Below are 16,885 nucleotides of genomic sequence, written 5' to 3'. Positions count from 1 at the left end.
ATTATTAGCAGGTGTCAATGTTTCAGAATTCCATTTGATATTCTTATGCAGATGCAAAGTACAATCCGGGAGCACAGAGACGGTGGCAATGCTGGAGGGATCTTCAACAGATATAATGTCATCAGGGTAAGTCTCAAAGACTTCAGAAAATCAGAAGTAAAATAAATGGTAATTATGCTAACAGGTGGAATCATTTTGATATGCTGCCCTGTCATTATATAATTGCATACAAAAATCCACATTACAAGAACGTCAAAGTTGCACAGTCAAGCATTCAGAAGGTAAGAAATACCAAAATTAAGACTGTACATCCATGCTGTGCAGTGAAGGAGGCAGGAGGTGACCATGTAATTACAGACTGTACCATAATGCATACACACAAAGGGGATAAATTATTAAAGTGGAACAGGCAATCTTAATTCTGGCTTCTGATTGCTTGACTTTGCAGCCTTAACGTTGTGTAGGGTTTTTTAATGTAATGTCCCCAATTTTTTTTTTACAAAGCAAACTTCGACCTGCTTCATATTGCCTTGATGTCAACAGGGATAGTATTGGGAGCACAGACGAGACAGCTGCCCTGCTTTCAGTTCCTGTGGCCAGTCCCACAGGAGCTCCCTACAGCTCCTGGGATGGAACATGTTCAGTCACTCTGGGGATAGCCAAGTGCAGTCCTGTCACCATTAGGAGCTGTGAAGGGATGGAGCATGCTCAATATGGATAGAATTTTCAGAGTATTTAGCTGCCAGACTCTTCAAGTCTCTACTGAGCATGTGCAAACTGAGATTTCTCAGAGGCTCATAACTAGGCCAGTTTGGATGGATTTTCCCAGGGATGGCAAAAGGCACATCCCTGACACCAGGCCTAGCTGCATCACCACCACCAAATTTGAAGTCCCTGCTTCAAAGCTTGAAAGCACCAGACTGGAGCTTCACAGCAAAATAGTATTATGAATGTTTCATGTACACAAAACAACACATTTTCCCCTAACTTTTTCTCAGAAATGGCTGAACAGTTTTTGCCTAAATTTTCCAACAAAATTCTGCCTGAGGCAGGAACCTAAAATTTCAGCCCAAATGGTAAAAGTTTGGCAAAGTAATAAGCAACTGAAAACAGGATCTTATAACAGGAAGTGTTGGGCTACCTTGACTAAAGGTGGTCTGCCAGCTCTGTCTGTAATGTTTTTTACCAATTTTGTTTTAAAAGCAAAACCACCCCAGATATTTGTTATACAGTCCATGCCTCTTGCTACAGTTTCCCTATACTGTATAGAATTACATTTCATTAGAATTGAATCATATTTTTTGTTTACACTGTAGATTCAGAAGGTTGTGAACAAGAAGTTGAGGGAGAGATTCTGTCACAGACAGAAGGAGGTGTCCGAGGAAAATCACAACCATCACAATGAGCGTATGTTGTTTCATGGTGAGGAACTAGTCTCTATTTCTAGGCTTCACGACTTCTTTAAAAAAAGGGGGGAGTGGGGAGGAAATGTTAGTGTTAATCATTGTACATTGTTTTTGTATTTCTGCTCGCTTTCCTCTCCACCATCAGAACGTATGCAAGTGTGTTTTGATGAGAAAAGTTACACTTCTTCAAGAAGTGTCCCTGTGGGTGCTTCACTTCAGGTGTGCATGTGCCCCTGCACCTTTGAGCAAAGATTTTTAGAAGCAGTGCCCGTTTGGCCCTTCCATGGGCCCTACACATTCTCATGCCCTGTTCCGAGGATATATAGAACCGCATGCAGGACCCACCCTCCGTTCTTTTTCAGGCTCCTTCAGCCTGAGATGAAGTGTAGAGTGTGCCTGTCCTCGTCAGCCTAGTTCGTGTTTAATGTTTGTGGTGTTAGTTTTTGGAATCACGGTTCCCTCTTTTTTTCTTCTTTTTTCTCCCTGTTAAGCGGGATTTTTTGGACTTTGCTCTGGGTGTCTGACTGGATCCCCTAGTTTTAAGAGCTTTCTTTCCTTTCATGAACCTATCCCTATCAGTGACAGGCATCCTCAGTGTCTCTGTCAATTTGGTAGACACTCATATCCCCAGCAAGTGCAAGTTCTGCATCTCATTCAAGAGCAGATCTCAAAACCATAGGGAAACAAGGTTTAGATTAGTGATAATTTAGTGACAGGGGGAGGGTTAGCTCAGTGGTTTGAGCATTGGCCTGCTAAACCCAGGGTTGTGAGTTCAATCCTTGAGGGGGATATTTAGGGATCCGGGGCAAAAATTGGGGATTGGTCCTGCTTTGAGCAGGGGGTTGGACTAGATGATCATAGAATCATAGAATATCAGGGTTGGAAGGGACCCCAGAAGGCCATCCAGTCCAACCCCCTGCTCAAAGCAGGACCAATTCCCAGTTAAATCATCCCAGCCAGGGCTTTGTCAAGCCTGACCTTAAAAACCTCTAAGGAAGGAGATTCTACCACCTCCCTAGGTAACGCATTCCAGTGTTTCACCACCCTCTTAGTGAAAAAGTTTTTCCTAATATCCAATCTAAACCTCCCCCACTGCAACTTGAGACCATTACTCCTCGTTCTGTCATCTGCTACCATTGAGAACAGTCTAGAGCCATCCTCTTTGGAACCCCCTTTCAGGTAGTTGAAAGCAGCTATCAAATCCCCCCTCATTCTTCTCCTGAGAAGATGATCTCCTGAGGTCCCTTCCAACCCTGAGATTCTATGATGGAACAAGCCCAAAGACCAACTTCTGACCTGGGTACCGAAAACCTCCACATACACAGGGCTTCAAGTGCCCCATCTACTTTGAGATCCTTGTCACTGAATGCCTCAACGTATACAGGCTGAACTATGCTGTTTACCTCTGGGCATCAGTCACCAAAAGTCTCAGCAGACAGCTTCTGTGTCAGAAGTCCGCAGTACAGAGAGCTGTGTTACCTAAGCTTCTGGTTGCTGATGAGAAGAATCGGAGTACTGGGTGTCTTAGAAAATCTTGGCCACCAAATCACAAAAAGACTCTGCATATCTCATGTCACAAGGGGAATTCTTTAGATTCTCCATGTGGTTCAGGTACCGGGAAGGCCTCTAAGGTGTCCTCTAAGAGACTGACTACAAAGAGAGATTGGGTACTCAGGTCATCTACTTCGTACCCAGACCGCTAGAGATCTCAAAGAGGACTACACCACCAGACACTGAAGTTGAATTTCTGATACCAACATGCATTGGGAGGAAGAGTCCCCTGCCTAGTGGTTAGCACCCCAAGGCAGCAGTCACCCCCAGTGAGTGCAGTTAGGGTCAGCAGCACTGCCTAATGGGTGCAGTTCAGGTTAGCATCTCTGCCTAGGGGATACAGGTCAGAGGTGGCACTGGGTTTATATGAACCCAAAACTATGGTAACTAGTCTCTGTTTTCCAGGCAGCGTCAGGAAATAAATCAGTGGGGGACGCAGCACTTCTGTCTGATAAACGATTGGTTCACACACAAGTGCTTCCATCCAAAAATCCTTGTTTTTATTGAATACAAAGCACACATCAAAAATAGCAATAGTCTAGAGCACCCCAGATAGATATAGTTACACAAAGGCTGAGATAGTGTCGAGTGGCAGCAGCAGGGTTCCAGTGGCTGGCTTTCCTTCTAGCCACTGGGGAGATGGATTTCAGTGTCTCCTTGCCCATAGAAAATCCAGACTTCTCCAGAGTATTCTCTCTAACTAAACTCTTTATAGGTTTCTTCAAACAAAGCACATAACTCATAATGACCCCTAATATGCTAGCAATTTCCCTAGCAACAGCAAATAATAATTCATTATTCTACTTATCAGCAAAGCAACTTCAGCTAGAAGTTTTACAGACACAGGCACCTGGACCAAGGTCAGCTCCCTTCCATTCTCATTTAATGCCATTTTACTTTATCTATCCTTGTTAGTAACACTGCAGCTTGTGCAGCTGTTTTTGTCTGCCTAAGCAAGTCCAAATTCTTCCTCTCTACGTGGTATCCTCACCTTCACTTCATGATGGCTAAATGCACAAGAAGGCTGCTGGTTATGGCAAGTGCAGGTTTATGTTAAGTCCAGTTCTTTCATAACATCTCCATCTAGTGGGTACGGGCCTTGGGCAGGGTTGGAGAACCTGGGCCCTCCACTCCACTGGGTTGCAATGCAGAGACCTGGGAGGCTGGTTTGGCTGCTTACCTGGTGGCGTCTTCTGTCAGCCTCAAGTCAGTTTTCCTGGGTCACTTCCTGCTGCAATCTGCGTCCCAGCCAGCTGCTGTCCATCTCTGGGGATTGCCACCTCCAGGCTTTCAGCCCTAGTCCCGGTCATCGGGTACTGTTGCTCCCCTGTATCCAGGCAGCAGTTTGGTGCCTCCTTCACCCAGAATTGCTCCTTAATCCCCTTCTGTCCTATGAGGGGTTTATACACCCCATCGCACAACACCATCCCATCACACTGTGGTACTGACAGCATCTTGAACCTCTGCAATAACAACATAGTCTGCTCGTGGTCACTCTCAAACCAAGCTTCCAGTGTCCAAGATATTTGTACCAAAACCAGTCTCTACAGGATCTCACCTAGCTGCTACCCATATACCATCAATATCACAGGAGTTTAAGTATTCAAGAGACGACATTGTTTCAGTGAGCCAGAATGCCTGCTATTGTCTGGTACCGAGCGTTTACCTGTACCGACACCCACTCGGTCACTGACTCCTCATTTTCCTCCCAGGCCACCTGACTCACTGAACTCTACCATCCATGATGATCAGTTGTTACCTACCATGGAATATATTGAGGAAGACTCATCTGACTCAGATTTCAATACAGGGTTTTTCTGTCAGGGTTTTTCTCCAATACGCACTAACACAAGAGGACAGAAGACCTCCAGCTCCATTCTCTTGGCTTGACCAGCGTGGATGCTTTCCCCCTTGGACCTCCCCAGTGGCCTTGGACTCTGTACTGTCAGCAATTTGACAACATCTACTCACTCCCACAGAGAGCATAAAGAGGTATTTTCCTTAGCCCCCACTCCCACCTTTTCTAGCAGAAGAGAGGACCTTTGAGGACCAGGAGGCAAGGGCTGACAAGAAGATGACATCTCTTACTAATATATCGTCATCGCCTGACGAAGCAGTCATGCCTCCTCCACCTTCGATAGCGGATGACTGATATGCGGATGTCACTGATATACTTCATATTCCATTAGAGGTGATCCAGGATTCCCATCATAAGCTCCTGGACATTTTGCACACCTCAGCTTCTACACAAGTAGACATCTCTGTCAATGAAGCTTTACTGGAATCTGCTAAGATCATCTGCGACTGCACCATCTACTTGCAAGCATGCAGATAAGAAATACTGTGTCGCAGCTAGGGATTTTGAGTTTTTATTCTCCCACTCTGCATCAAACTCCCTGGTAGTGTAGGCGGATAATGAATGCAGTGGGCAGCACAATACAAAATCTACCCCTTGCAACAAGAACAAGAAGAGACTTAACCTCTTTGGTTATAAGACTTACTCCTTAGCCATGTTGCAGTTTTGAGTAGTGACTCGTCAGGCCCTTATGTCAAAATACGACTATTGGAACTACAATACATTTAAAACCTTTATTGAACATCTACCAGAGGAGCATGAGGAGCAGTTTAAAGCTATTATACAGGAAGATCAGCTTTTGGTAAAAATATCCTTTCAGGCTCCTTGGATGCAGCTGGTACTGCAGCCAGGTCCATCTCCACTGTGATCATAATGCAGTGAGCATCTTGGCTGCAGCTGTCAGGCTTTCCTAGGGAGATGCAGAATAATGCTGAAGATCTCCATTGTGACAGCCTTTAATTGTTTTTCAAGTCTACACATGACTCCATTCACACCTTGAATGACCGAAGGCCAAGCACAGATCCTTTCGGATCTATACACCAACATATAAAAGAAAGTTTAGCAAGTCACAGTCAGCACAGAGATCTTGCTCAGCCCATTTTTCCACCTTCCATAGGCCACCCGGGCCAAGAGGCCTAAATATTCAAAAAGGAAGCCAGTGGTTGCCACAGTTTCTTCATCCCAGCCATCCACGTAGTCCAAGCACCAGTTTTGTTGGCTTTGTCAAGAGTCTAACTCTTGCCCACTTGACAAGGACTCACTGTTGCACCATCCTATCCTCCTTCTCCCCTTTAAATACTTCCTCTCCCAGTTTCAGCCTGCTGGGAGACCATAACATCCAACAGATGGATGTTGGAGGCCATTACATCTGGTTATACTAATCATTTCACCTCCATCCCCCTGTCCCTCCCTTCCCCTATCCCTTTTCAAAAACCCATCTCATGGGCAATTGCTGAGACAGGAAATGGCCTCGCTGCTATGCTTAGGGGCCATGGAACGAGTTCCAGTTCAGCTCAGGGGAAAGAGGTGCTACTTCAAGTACTTTCTGGTCCCCAAAAAGAATGGGGATGGAGGTCAGTATTCCATCTCAGATGCACGAACAACTGTGTGAAACAGCAGAAATTCAGGGTGGTAACCCTTGCAGCTGTAGTTCCCTCCCTCGATTCCAGGAATTGGTTTGTGACTCTCAACTTTCAAGCAGGGCTTTGGAGCGGAGCCCAGAGCTGGAGTGCAGAGCAGCTCCGGAGCAGTGTAGCTGCAGGTTTTTGCCTGGAGCTGGAGCGGACCTGGAGCACAGTTCCAAAGCTCTGCTTTCAAGACATGTATTTTCATCTGGCAATTCATCCCGCTCACAAGAGATTTCTTCACGTCATCATCGAACGTGACCACTATTGGCACCACGTGCTCCCTTTCAGCCTTTCCTCTGCCCTAAGGGTATTCTCCTAGATCCTCGTGGGCATAGATCCCCACCTTCATCACCTGATGATAATGGTCTTCTCTTTCTTGACAATTTGTTGATCGGGGCTGATCTTATCAAGGGATATTGTCAGCAGTACAAGCGATGAGGTCGCTATTCCACATTTTGGGCCTTCGACTCATTCTCAAAAAGTCAGTTTTGACACCAGCACAGCAGATAGACGGCAGAGGAGCTTCTCTAGTTGTGTTAACAGCCAGGGCTTACCGTCCTATGAACAGATTTCTCACCCTGCAGAATCTCATCTCAAGGATTATGCGCAGTTCTCATATTCCGGTAAAAAATTGTCTTCAACTGCTAGGGCACATGGCAGTTTGCATCTTTGTATCTCAGTGTGCCAGATTATATTTTCAGTGCATCCAGGAATGGGTCGGACAGTCTATGTGCCAAACAAGCAGAGTCTGGACAAGCCCTGTTCCCCAGTAGGTTCTGCAGTCATTCAGCTGGTGAAAGGATACTCATTGCTCTCAACTCTAGAAGATTGATGTGAAGAAACTGCTCTCGAGATGACTATTTGCCCTGTTTTTTTTGCGACCCCCAAATGTGCCCCCCTAGCCCAAGAGTGGTGTGTCTGATGTAATGATGATGGTGGGAGGATCTTGAACAAACGGGACTCCTGAACACTCCTTCAAACCATTAGCTACATGTTTGCTTGTTCACCTTTCCCCAAAGACAGTCTTCTTGGTGTCCATCACTTCCGTCCAGAGGGTCCAAGAGCTGGGGAATTTAATGGCGGATCCCCCTTTATAGAGTTTTTCAAAGAATCATTATAGCCACATCCAAACAAAGGTGGTGTCTATGGTGTCTTCTGAATTTCTTATAAACCAGACCATTCATCTCAGTTTTTTTTCCCAAAATCAAATCAGACTCAGTAGTAATCTGCCTTCCATAGGTTAGATGTCAGAAGCCTAAGGACATCAGCTTTTCGTCTGGATAGAACCAAACCTTTCCAGAAGATCCCTAGACTGTTTGTTTCAGTTGCAGACAGATCCAAGGGATCCACAATTTCCAACCAGACGGTCTCAAGATGGATCTTTGGGTGTGTTATTTCATGTTATGACCCTGCTCGCATTCAGCCTCGTTCCAGAGGGTTAGCCCGCTGTACAAGATCACAGACTACTTCTATGACATTATTTTAGAATGTTCCAGTTGTTGAGATTTGCAGACCTTCGACCTGGACTTCAGTACATACTTTCTCCAACAATTATGCTGTGGTTCATGCCACTAGATCGGATGCTGCGGTTGGCAGTGCAGTTCTGTCTTGAGTACTAGATTCTGTTTCAGAGCTCCCTCCTCTCTGTGGGACTAGTGCTTGGCAGTCACCTGAAGTGGAGCAGCCATGAGGAAGGAGCAGTTATCTTGTGCAGTAACTGGAGTTCACTGAGATGTGCCCTCCTACCCAGCCTCCTTCCTCTCTGCTTTGGAGTTTTGGGCAGGGATGGTGTCCCTAGCCTCTGGTTGCCAGAAGCTGGGAATGAGCAACAGGGGTGAATCACTTGATTACCTGTCTGTTCATTCCCTCTGGGGCACCTGGCATTGGCTACTGTCAAAAGACAGGATACTGGGCTAGATGGACCTTTGGTCTGACCCAGTATGTCAGTTCTTATGTTCTCTTATTGGACTTTGTGGTAGAGAAGGAACTGAGGGCAGAACAGGGCACAAGGATGGGTAAGGCACATGCATGGGCTGAACAAGCACTGCTACCAAAAATATCCAATCAAAGGCACAAGGGTGCGTGCACACCTGAAGTGGAGTCCCCGTAGGGACACACATCTTGAAGAACTCCAGTTGTTGCACAGGGTGAGTAACCTCGCTTTTATATTTCAGACCTGCCATTTCTTTGTTAAACCATATTCAGTGCAAGCCACTTTGCTGGACCTATTGGCAGCCCTTAGGAAGGACATTTAGTTGGGGATTGGTCCTGCTTTGAGCAGGGATTTGGACTAGATGACCTCCTGAGGTCCCTTCCAACCCTGATCTTCTATGATTCTATGACATTGCATTGCCATGAGAGAGGCAGGATGTCAGAGAAAGGAGGGGAGCTGCATCATGCCAGGGTAGGTTAGGGAGCCAGAGAGGACGGAAAGAACAAGGAGGACATCAAAAGACTCTGGAGAACTGCTCAGAAATGCTTGCAAACTACAGCCTCCTGAATAGCTTAAGCAAATTGCACAAGCCCCAGTAAAAGTCGGTTTCGTGTAGCAAAACGTTGTCAGGATAATCAGACAAAAGCTGCCTGTCTTAGGTGGAATTAACTGCTGAAGAATGATTACATTTGACAAGATAAATTGCACTGAAATTTGAGTGGCGGGGAAAAGGCATGTAATGAGATTTAGTAAATGAATAACAAATATCATGAGTCATATGTAGGATTCTGGTACATAATGATAAATCCCATCCCCTACAGTATTTTATCAGGTATAGCTTCCCCTTGAGTTGACTGAATTCATTTTCAAACATTTAATTTACATATTACACATAAACAAGTACCTCTTATCAGTAAAAGTCTACAGTAAGTCTGAGCTCCAACCTGCACAAAAGCTAACCGCCCCCCCCCCCCCCCCATGTGTCTTTCTGTTCTAGGGTCTCCTTTTATTAATGCCATTATTCACAAAGGATTTGATGAAAGACATGCGTACATTGGAGGGATGTTTGGAGCTGGAATTTACTTCGCAGAGAACTCCTCGAAAAGTAACCAGTATGTGTATGGAATTGGGGGAGGGACTGGCTGCCCAACACACAAAGACAGATCCTGTTACATTTGTCACAGGTAAGTTTCCAATGGATTTGCCCACAGGGAAAACACACGATTTCTGTCTCCTTTATGCTTTTTAGCTCTGGCACAGGATGTGCTTCAGAGAAAGACTAGCCACTTGGGCTTGGACATGGCATGAAAATTCAGTTTTTACAGTTTGTCAGGGCTGAACAGAAAGGGTCCCAGCAAGCCCCAGAAGGGGTTTGAAAATTACATATAGACATTGAGTTTACAGGGAGTATAAATAAAAGAGAATGGTGGCTTATGAATAAGGCTTGAAATATCAGGGTTGAAACTGAGTGGATCATGGTAAATAATAGTGATTGGATGCCAAGCAATCTTTACAGCTGCTTGTGCCTCCATGTAGTGGCTTCTGCTGGCAGAACAAACCTGGGTGCCAAGAACTGGATTTATTGCAGCTTGACCAAAGAGCAGGGTTTTTGTAGCGAGCAAATATTCATGGATTTTGTGTGTGTCATTTATTCAAGGCCTTGATTGTCAACGAAGTATATCAACAAGCTCTACAGTGGTTCATAGGCGAGTGGCCTTGGCCTCTCTCCCTCTCTGAACCAGTCATTGGGTAATAAGAATTTGAGCTGCCTGCAACAAAACAGTTTAAAATAAATTATAAAGTAGATCACCACAGCCTGCATTTTACCAGATGTGTGTCCACATGCACCGTTTTTTATGAAGGTTTTTCTTTCATTCATGGTTTTCATTTTTAAAAATGTATTCTTAATTTCCTTATTTGAAGGCTCAGGGAAATGCATTTTGATTACTTAAACAAGTTCCTAAATATTGAAGTCGTTCTTAAGGTTTACAGTAGTCGTCTGCTCCCAGTAAGATTTGATCCATGTGTTGTGTTCATTTCTCTCTTAGACAAATGCTTTTCTGTAGAGTCACTCTTGGAAAATCCTTTCTGCAGTTCAGTACAATGAAAATGGCTCATGCCCCTCCAGGACATCATTCTGTAATTGGCAGGCCAAGCGTGAATGGACTTGCATATGCTGAATATGTTATCTACAGAGGAGAGCAGGTATGTGGATTATAAATTGGGCCTTTCATTTTCAGTTTTTATTTTATTTAATTTTGCATGTGAATTTATCAGTGTTTATTACCACAACAACAAAAACATGTGAAAATCAGTGCAAAACACTATTATTAATTTTTCTGGGTAAATATCAGGGTTTATTTTGGTGACCTGAAAGACAGGAAAAAAGTATTCAGTAGATTAATGCTTTGAATTCCACTCATCAGTGTGTTTTGCTGCAGAACTAAAACAGAACTCAAAACCCAAGGCCACCTCTGAGTTTAAGAAAACAATATATCTCTAATCCCCACATAAAACTTCATTTGAATAAGCAGTTTATTATTGTAGACTTAGAACTATTAGCATATAAATATTTACATTTAATAATTGGGCCGCACCATTTGCAGCGCATACTCAACTTCATCCTTTTCTCCTGTTTTTGTTTTTTTTTAATTTTTGAATAATTCCTTATGTTCTGAAACGTGTTTTGAGACAGATTTTTGTTCTCTTTCCATTTTAGTGTGTTAAATCTTTAAACTGTTATCTGCTAGTCCCTTGAAATGTGTACGTGGTGGGCATGAGATTCATCAGTACGTTCAGATGTGCATGCACTTCAGAGTTTGCATGCGTGTCTGTTTGTTGTGTGTATCTTCTAGACTAATAATACACAGCCTTCCGTCAACAGGCAGCTTTGCACATACACCCAGACTAATGTATTATCATACAATATATTGCATGAGATATGTGTTATTTTCCTAATAAAGCAAGTTATTGTTTATATAGTTAAATGATACAAAAGTAGGGTGAAAATCAGAAAAAAATGAATCATCGCTTTTGTGAAACCTGGGAATTTTTCAGTAAAAATCAGTTTAAACTGAAAGCAAAGGGGCTTAATTATAAAGTATCAGAATAATGGAATGTGCAAAATTTGTAGTCAGTGTGGCCATGTCATATACCAAGTATTGTGTGCTTGTCTGATAACCATCCAAATAATGTTCCCAAATTATGTACCAGTCAGGGCTCTACAAGTCATTTGAATACATAGTGGTGGCCAGATCCCCAGCTGGTGTAAATCAGCATAGCTTCCATTGACTTCAGTGGTGCTACACAGTTCTACACAGATGAGAATCTGGCCTTTGTGTATATATAATCTGGTAGCACTGATTCTCCATGGCCTTGGCTCTGCTGCAGCGAAGGCAGACTAATTTCAAAGACTTTTCTGGTAGTTAGTGGGCAGAGCTGTGTCTTATTCCATAGATGCCAGTTAGTAGTTACGGTGATCGTTGCTGCAAAGTGTACGATTGCCATGCAAAAAGGGAGTTGGGTGATTCCTTATGTGGCCAAACTTAGTCTTACTTTTGTACCAGCATAAGTAGTACTGAAGACTTGTTTTGAATAAAACCAGTTCAGATAAGACATTTGCCCTGGGAATGCAACTTTCCATTGACGTGCCCTGTTTACTGTGAGCACCTGCAGGAAGGTTGTTCCCACAGTCCACGGCTCAGAGGAAGCAGTGAAGCTCCAGAATGCTGTGCCCTGGAGCAACACAGCCAGCGCAGTGCTGTGCCACAGGGACCAGCACCCAGCAGCTCCCACTGTTCTTCAAGTGATTGCTCATGTGTAGTCCACTATAGGTGTTCGTGCTCACCACTTGCACCAGTGTTGGAAGCTTTTCCCCAAGCAGTACCTGTAGGGGAGCGCCCCTAGTGACTCCTGGAGTGGCGCCTCCATGGTGCGGTAGAAGGGGTGCTGCATGCTCCCCTCCACACTCAGTTCCTTCTTACCGCCAGTGAAGTTGCTTTGGAACTGCTCTGCTCCAGCTCTGCTGCAGCTCATCCCCAGGACTCTTGTTCGTTCAGTGTTGGTACCTGCAATTAGTAGTTGATTAGTTTAGTTTAGTTAGTGCGCCCGGGCCAGGGCATGCCCCAGGCCCCGGGTTTTAAGTTGTGAGACACTTGTAGGCGACCAGTGCCAGTGAGTGATCCACAGGCAGACTGTTTATCTGTTTGGGTGAAACCCATCTCCACGATCGCTGCAAGATTTGCAAGTCGTTTAAGCCTCGGACCAAGAAAGAAAGAGACATTAGGCTTCAGGCCATCCTGATGGAGTCAGTGTTGACCCCGACTCTGGCGTGCCGCTCCGAGTCGGCACCGGGTATCGCGGTGTCAGTACGCAGCGACCCACCAGCACCATCTCCTAGTCGGCATGGCTCCCCATCCACGGGACACGCCAAGAAGGCTAAGAGGCCTTCTTCATCATGGCACCGGAGCAAGACTGGGGGAGAGACTAGACACATTCTGGGCAGTCCTCAGTCCCCATTGGCCTCCGACTCAGGTCAAGTGGAGTAGCCCAGCCCGTTCGGAGCAGGCTTCCCTGGATGTCCGGATGCCCTCAGGACATTATGTCCATGCCAGTACCTGGAGCACCATCAGTGTTGGCCACGCGGTCCAGAGGCAAGCCACCACTGGAATCTCCACAGTCTCCCCCGGCTCAGTACCGGTCTCGGTAGAGGGAATGTTCCTGACGCCATTCGCCGCTCAGCAACCATCCTGTGCATAGTCCACATAGGTTGCCGTCAACCCCCACCAGGCTGTCTGGCTGGGTTCCGTCTGACATAGACTCCTGGCACCGCTCCACCTCGAGAAGTGGATACCGACGGGACCAAGGCAGATGACGCCAAAGGTCCTCGTCTCAACAGGACTACCGTAGCCAGTTGAGACACGAATGTCGACACCGTTCTCGTTCTTCGTCTCACTCCAGGACCCCACCTTGGCACCGCTCCCATAGCCCCGGACATCAATCGCCGGTGCCTCGCTGTCGCGGATCTGCCTGCCGGAGCCGATCACAGAGCAGCTGCTACCGGTGCTACCGTTCTTCCACGTCAGGGTCATGGTCTCGTGGTCAGCACCACTCCCGGCATCGCCGCTCCTCCCGGTCCAGGGACAGCGGCAGGTCATATGTCAGCCCGGCCTCCCTTGGTAGTCATCCATTGCTGGGTCAGGCCAGTCAGGCCGAACAGCCTGCTCCGCTGGTGCCACAGCAGGTGCAGTGGCAAGGGGCCCCGGGACTGGCGCAGTGGTACCAGTGGGCACCATGGCCCCTAACGCAGCCCCCAGTGGCGGTTGGCTCGGTGGCCGGAGCTTCTGAACAGCCGGTGGCCTCCCTCTCCTGGCCTCCGAGGAAGGTGTCGGTGGGACGCACGTCTTCAGCACCGTGCCTGGAGAGCAACCAGGGGGTGGATCCTCCGGTGCCGGTGGACACACAAAGCACCGCGCCTATCTCCTCGCCCTCCCCTGATGAGGCGATTACAGCCCTGCCTCCTTGCGTCCCACAGGAGGACTTTAAAGCCCACCAGGAACTATTGAAAAGGGTGGCATCAAACCTCAACCTCTAGGCAGAGGAGGTGGAGAAGCCCTCGGACTCCTTCTTTAACATCCTGTCTGCCTCGGAACCGGGCAGGGTGGCCTTGCCACTCCATGAAGGAGGGGCGAAAATTTCAAATGCCTTGTGGCAAACCCGGCCTCACTCGCCCCCATCTCTAAGAGAGTGGAATGCTAGTATTTTGTGCCCCTAACTCCCTGGTGGCTGAGTCAGTCAACCACAGGGAATGAATGGCAGGGCCAACCAGCCCCTACTCTGAAAAATAAAGACTTGAGGAGGCTATATTCCTTTGGAAGAAAAATTTCTTCGTCCTCGACCTTCCAGTTACAGGTGGCGAACCATCAGACTCTCCTGGGCCAGTACGAGTTCAATCTATGGGGCTCTCTGCCAAGTTCGAGGACTCCCTCCAGGAGTGCAACAGGAAGGAGTTCAAAGCTCTGGTGGAGGAGGGTACAGCAGTTGCTAGGGCAATCCTGCAGGCAGCGTCGGATATGACGGACATGGCCACGCAGTCCATGGCCTTCACAGTGTCCATGAGAAGGGCATCGTGGCTCCTGCTGTCCGGGCTGTCCAGCGAGGCGCAGAGCTCCCTGCAGGACCTCCCATTTGATGGCAAGGCTCTGTTTGCAGAAGAAACAGACATAAAACTGCATGGCCTGACGGACTCCCGCACTACGCTTAAGACTCTCTTGGCCTCTATGTTCCGGCTCCAGCTAGACCTGAGTTTAAGCCGCACCAGGCTCCCACCCAGGCCACCCACTCTAAATATGAGCCCCCCCATAAAAAGTCATGGGACTATACGAAATGGTTGCAGAGACAGTCTCGGTCTGCCCCCGAGCCTGGATCCTCCAAAGGCAAACAGGCAAGGAAGTGGCAGTTTTGACAGGACACCCAGGGGTGACCTACCAGTTCTCATCAGGGATCCACCCCCAGTAAAGCTTCCCTTCTCCAACTGGTTATGTGCTTTCCTCCTGGAGTGGTCGCAGCTGACCTTGGACCGATGGGTCCTCAGCACCATCTCTCGGGGCTACACCCTCCAGTTTACCTATACCCCGCCCAACCACCCTTCACCCCCATCCCTCCAGGGGGACCCCTTTCACGAGGCTCTGCTTGAGCAGGAGGTGGGGTGGCTCCTTGGTCTAGGAGCGGTGGAAGTGGTGCCAGCGGAGTTCAAATGCAAGTGGTACTACTCCCGCTACTTCCTTATCCCAAAGGCCAAAGGGAGGCTCAGGCCCATCCTGGACCTGCGAGGCCTGAACCAGTACATGGTGAAACTCAAGTTCTGCATGGTCTCCCTGGCCTCCATCATCCCCTCCCTGGATCCTGGGAACTGGTATGCCACCCTCGATCTGCAGGACATGTACTTCCACATCCATATATTTGAGGGGCACAGACGCTTCCTCCGTTTCACGGTTGGGCAGGAACACTACCAATTTACGGTCCTCCCGTTTGGCCTGTCCACTGCCCCCAGGGTATTTACAAAGTGTATGTCTGTGGTGGCAGCCTACCTCAGGAGCCGTGGGATCCAGTCTGGACTACTGGCTGGTCAAGGAGAGCTCCTAGTCGCAGGTATGGAACCATGTGGCTCTCCTCCTGTCCACATGCGCCACTCTGGGCCTGTTGGTAAATGACACCCGCATTAGTCCCAGTACAATGCATAGAGTTCATTGGGATGGTCCTGGACGCCACATCAGCCAGAGTCTCCCTCCCACAGGACAGGTTCGAGACCCTGAAAGGGCTCATTGCCTCGGTCACAAGGTTCCCAGTGACAACTCTTGGGTCACATGTCGGCGTGCACATATGTGGTTTGTCACACCAGACTCAGGATGAGGCCCCTTCAGCTCTGGTTGGCCTCAGTATTCTCCCAAGCCAGAGACAGGATGGACAAGGTCCTCACTGTGCCCGAACTGGTGATCGCCTCCAAATGATGGTGGTCCTCCCCGGGGAACATGCTCCACGGGGTCCCATTCAGAGGTAGGCCTCATCTCTGGAACTGGTGTCCAATGGGGAGCCCATGAGAGAGACGTTCAGACCCAATGTCTGTGGTCTGTGCAGGACCTGGTCAAGGAGCTCAGGGCAGTCCAGCTGGCGTGCATGGCCTTCCGCTCGTACCTGGAGGGCAGGGTGGTCAGGGTCCTCACGGACAACATGGCCTCGATGTTTTACATCAACAGGCAAGGTGGGGCCCGTTCCTCTGCCCGGAAGCCCTCCAGCTGTGGGACTTCTGTACGGCCCACGACATTTGCCTACAGGCCTACCACCTACCGGGTGCCCGGAACTCACGGGCAGATAGCTTGAGCAGGGACTTCTCCTCTCAGCACAGGTGGTTTCTTCACCCAGAGGTGGTGCACAGACTTTTCCAAGAGTGGGGAACTCCCCAGGTGGACCTGTTCATGACTTGACAGAACCATTGCTGTCCCCGGTTCTGCTCCGGGGGTGGCTGGGATGGGGTGCTATCTCCAATGCCTTCCTCCTGTCCTGGTCAGGCCAATTTCTTCATGATTGCCCTGTCGTGGCCCAGGCAGCATTGGTAAGGGACCCTCACAAGCCTGGCGGCCGCCCCACCATGACCATTACCGTCCTGCCCGAACCTGCTCTCCCAGGACCAGGGCCGCCTCCTCCACCCCAACCTAGCGGCACTGCACCTCGTGGCGTGGCTGCTCAGTGATTAGGCCAGGAGGAAAGGACATACTTGGAAGGGGTCCAGCACATCCTCTTGGAAAGCAGGCGACCCTCCACACGCCGAGCCTACTTGGCAAAATGGTCTCGGTTTTCCCGCTGGGTGGGTGAGCGGGGCGTTCCCCCTGTGGCTGCCCCGATCCACCTCATTTTGGACTACCTCCTTCACCTTAGAGCCCAGGGCCGGTACCCTCGTCCGTCAAGGTGCACTTGGCAGCCATATCAGCCTTCCACCCGGCGGTGCAGGGCCACA

The 16,885-nt window shown here is 48.1% G+C and overlaps 1 protein-coding gene across 1 annotated transcript in view; it reads left to right on the top strand.

Moving 5' to 3' along the window:
* The window catches only part of TNKS (tankyrase), a 278,284-nt gene that overhangs the window by 256,917 nt on the left and 4,482 nt on the right, over positions 1 to 16,885 (top strand). Inside the window, exons 23-26 of the mRNA XM_048846834.2 lie at positions 52 to 126; positions 1,317 to 1,422; positions 9,371 to 9,557; positions 10,422 to 10,578. Coding sequence (XP_048702791.2) covers positions 52 to 126; positions 1,317 to 1,422; positions 9,371 to 9,557; positions 10,422 to 10,578 — 525 coding nt within the window. The remainder of the gene's footprint in view (positions 1 to 51; positions 127 to 1,316; positions 1,423 to 9,370; positions 9,558 to 10,421; positions 10,579 to 16,885) is intronic.

The sequence above is a fragment of the Caretta caretta genome, chromosome 4, assembly GCF_965140235.1.
Source record: "Caretta caretta isolate rCarCar2 chromosome 4, rCarCar1.hap1, whole genome shotgun sequence".
NCBI lineage: Eukaryota > Metazoa > Chordata > Testudines > Cheloniidae > Caretta > Caretta caretta.
This window is presented reverse-complemented; position numbering and strand designations above follow the sequence as displayed.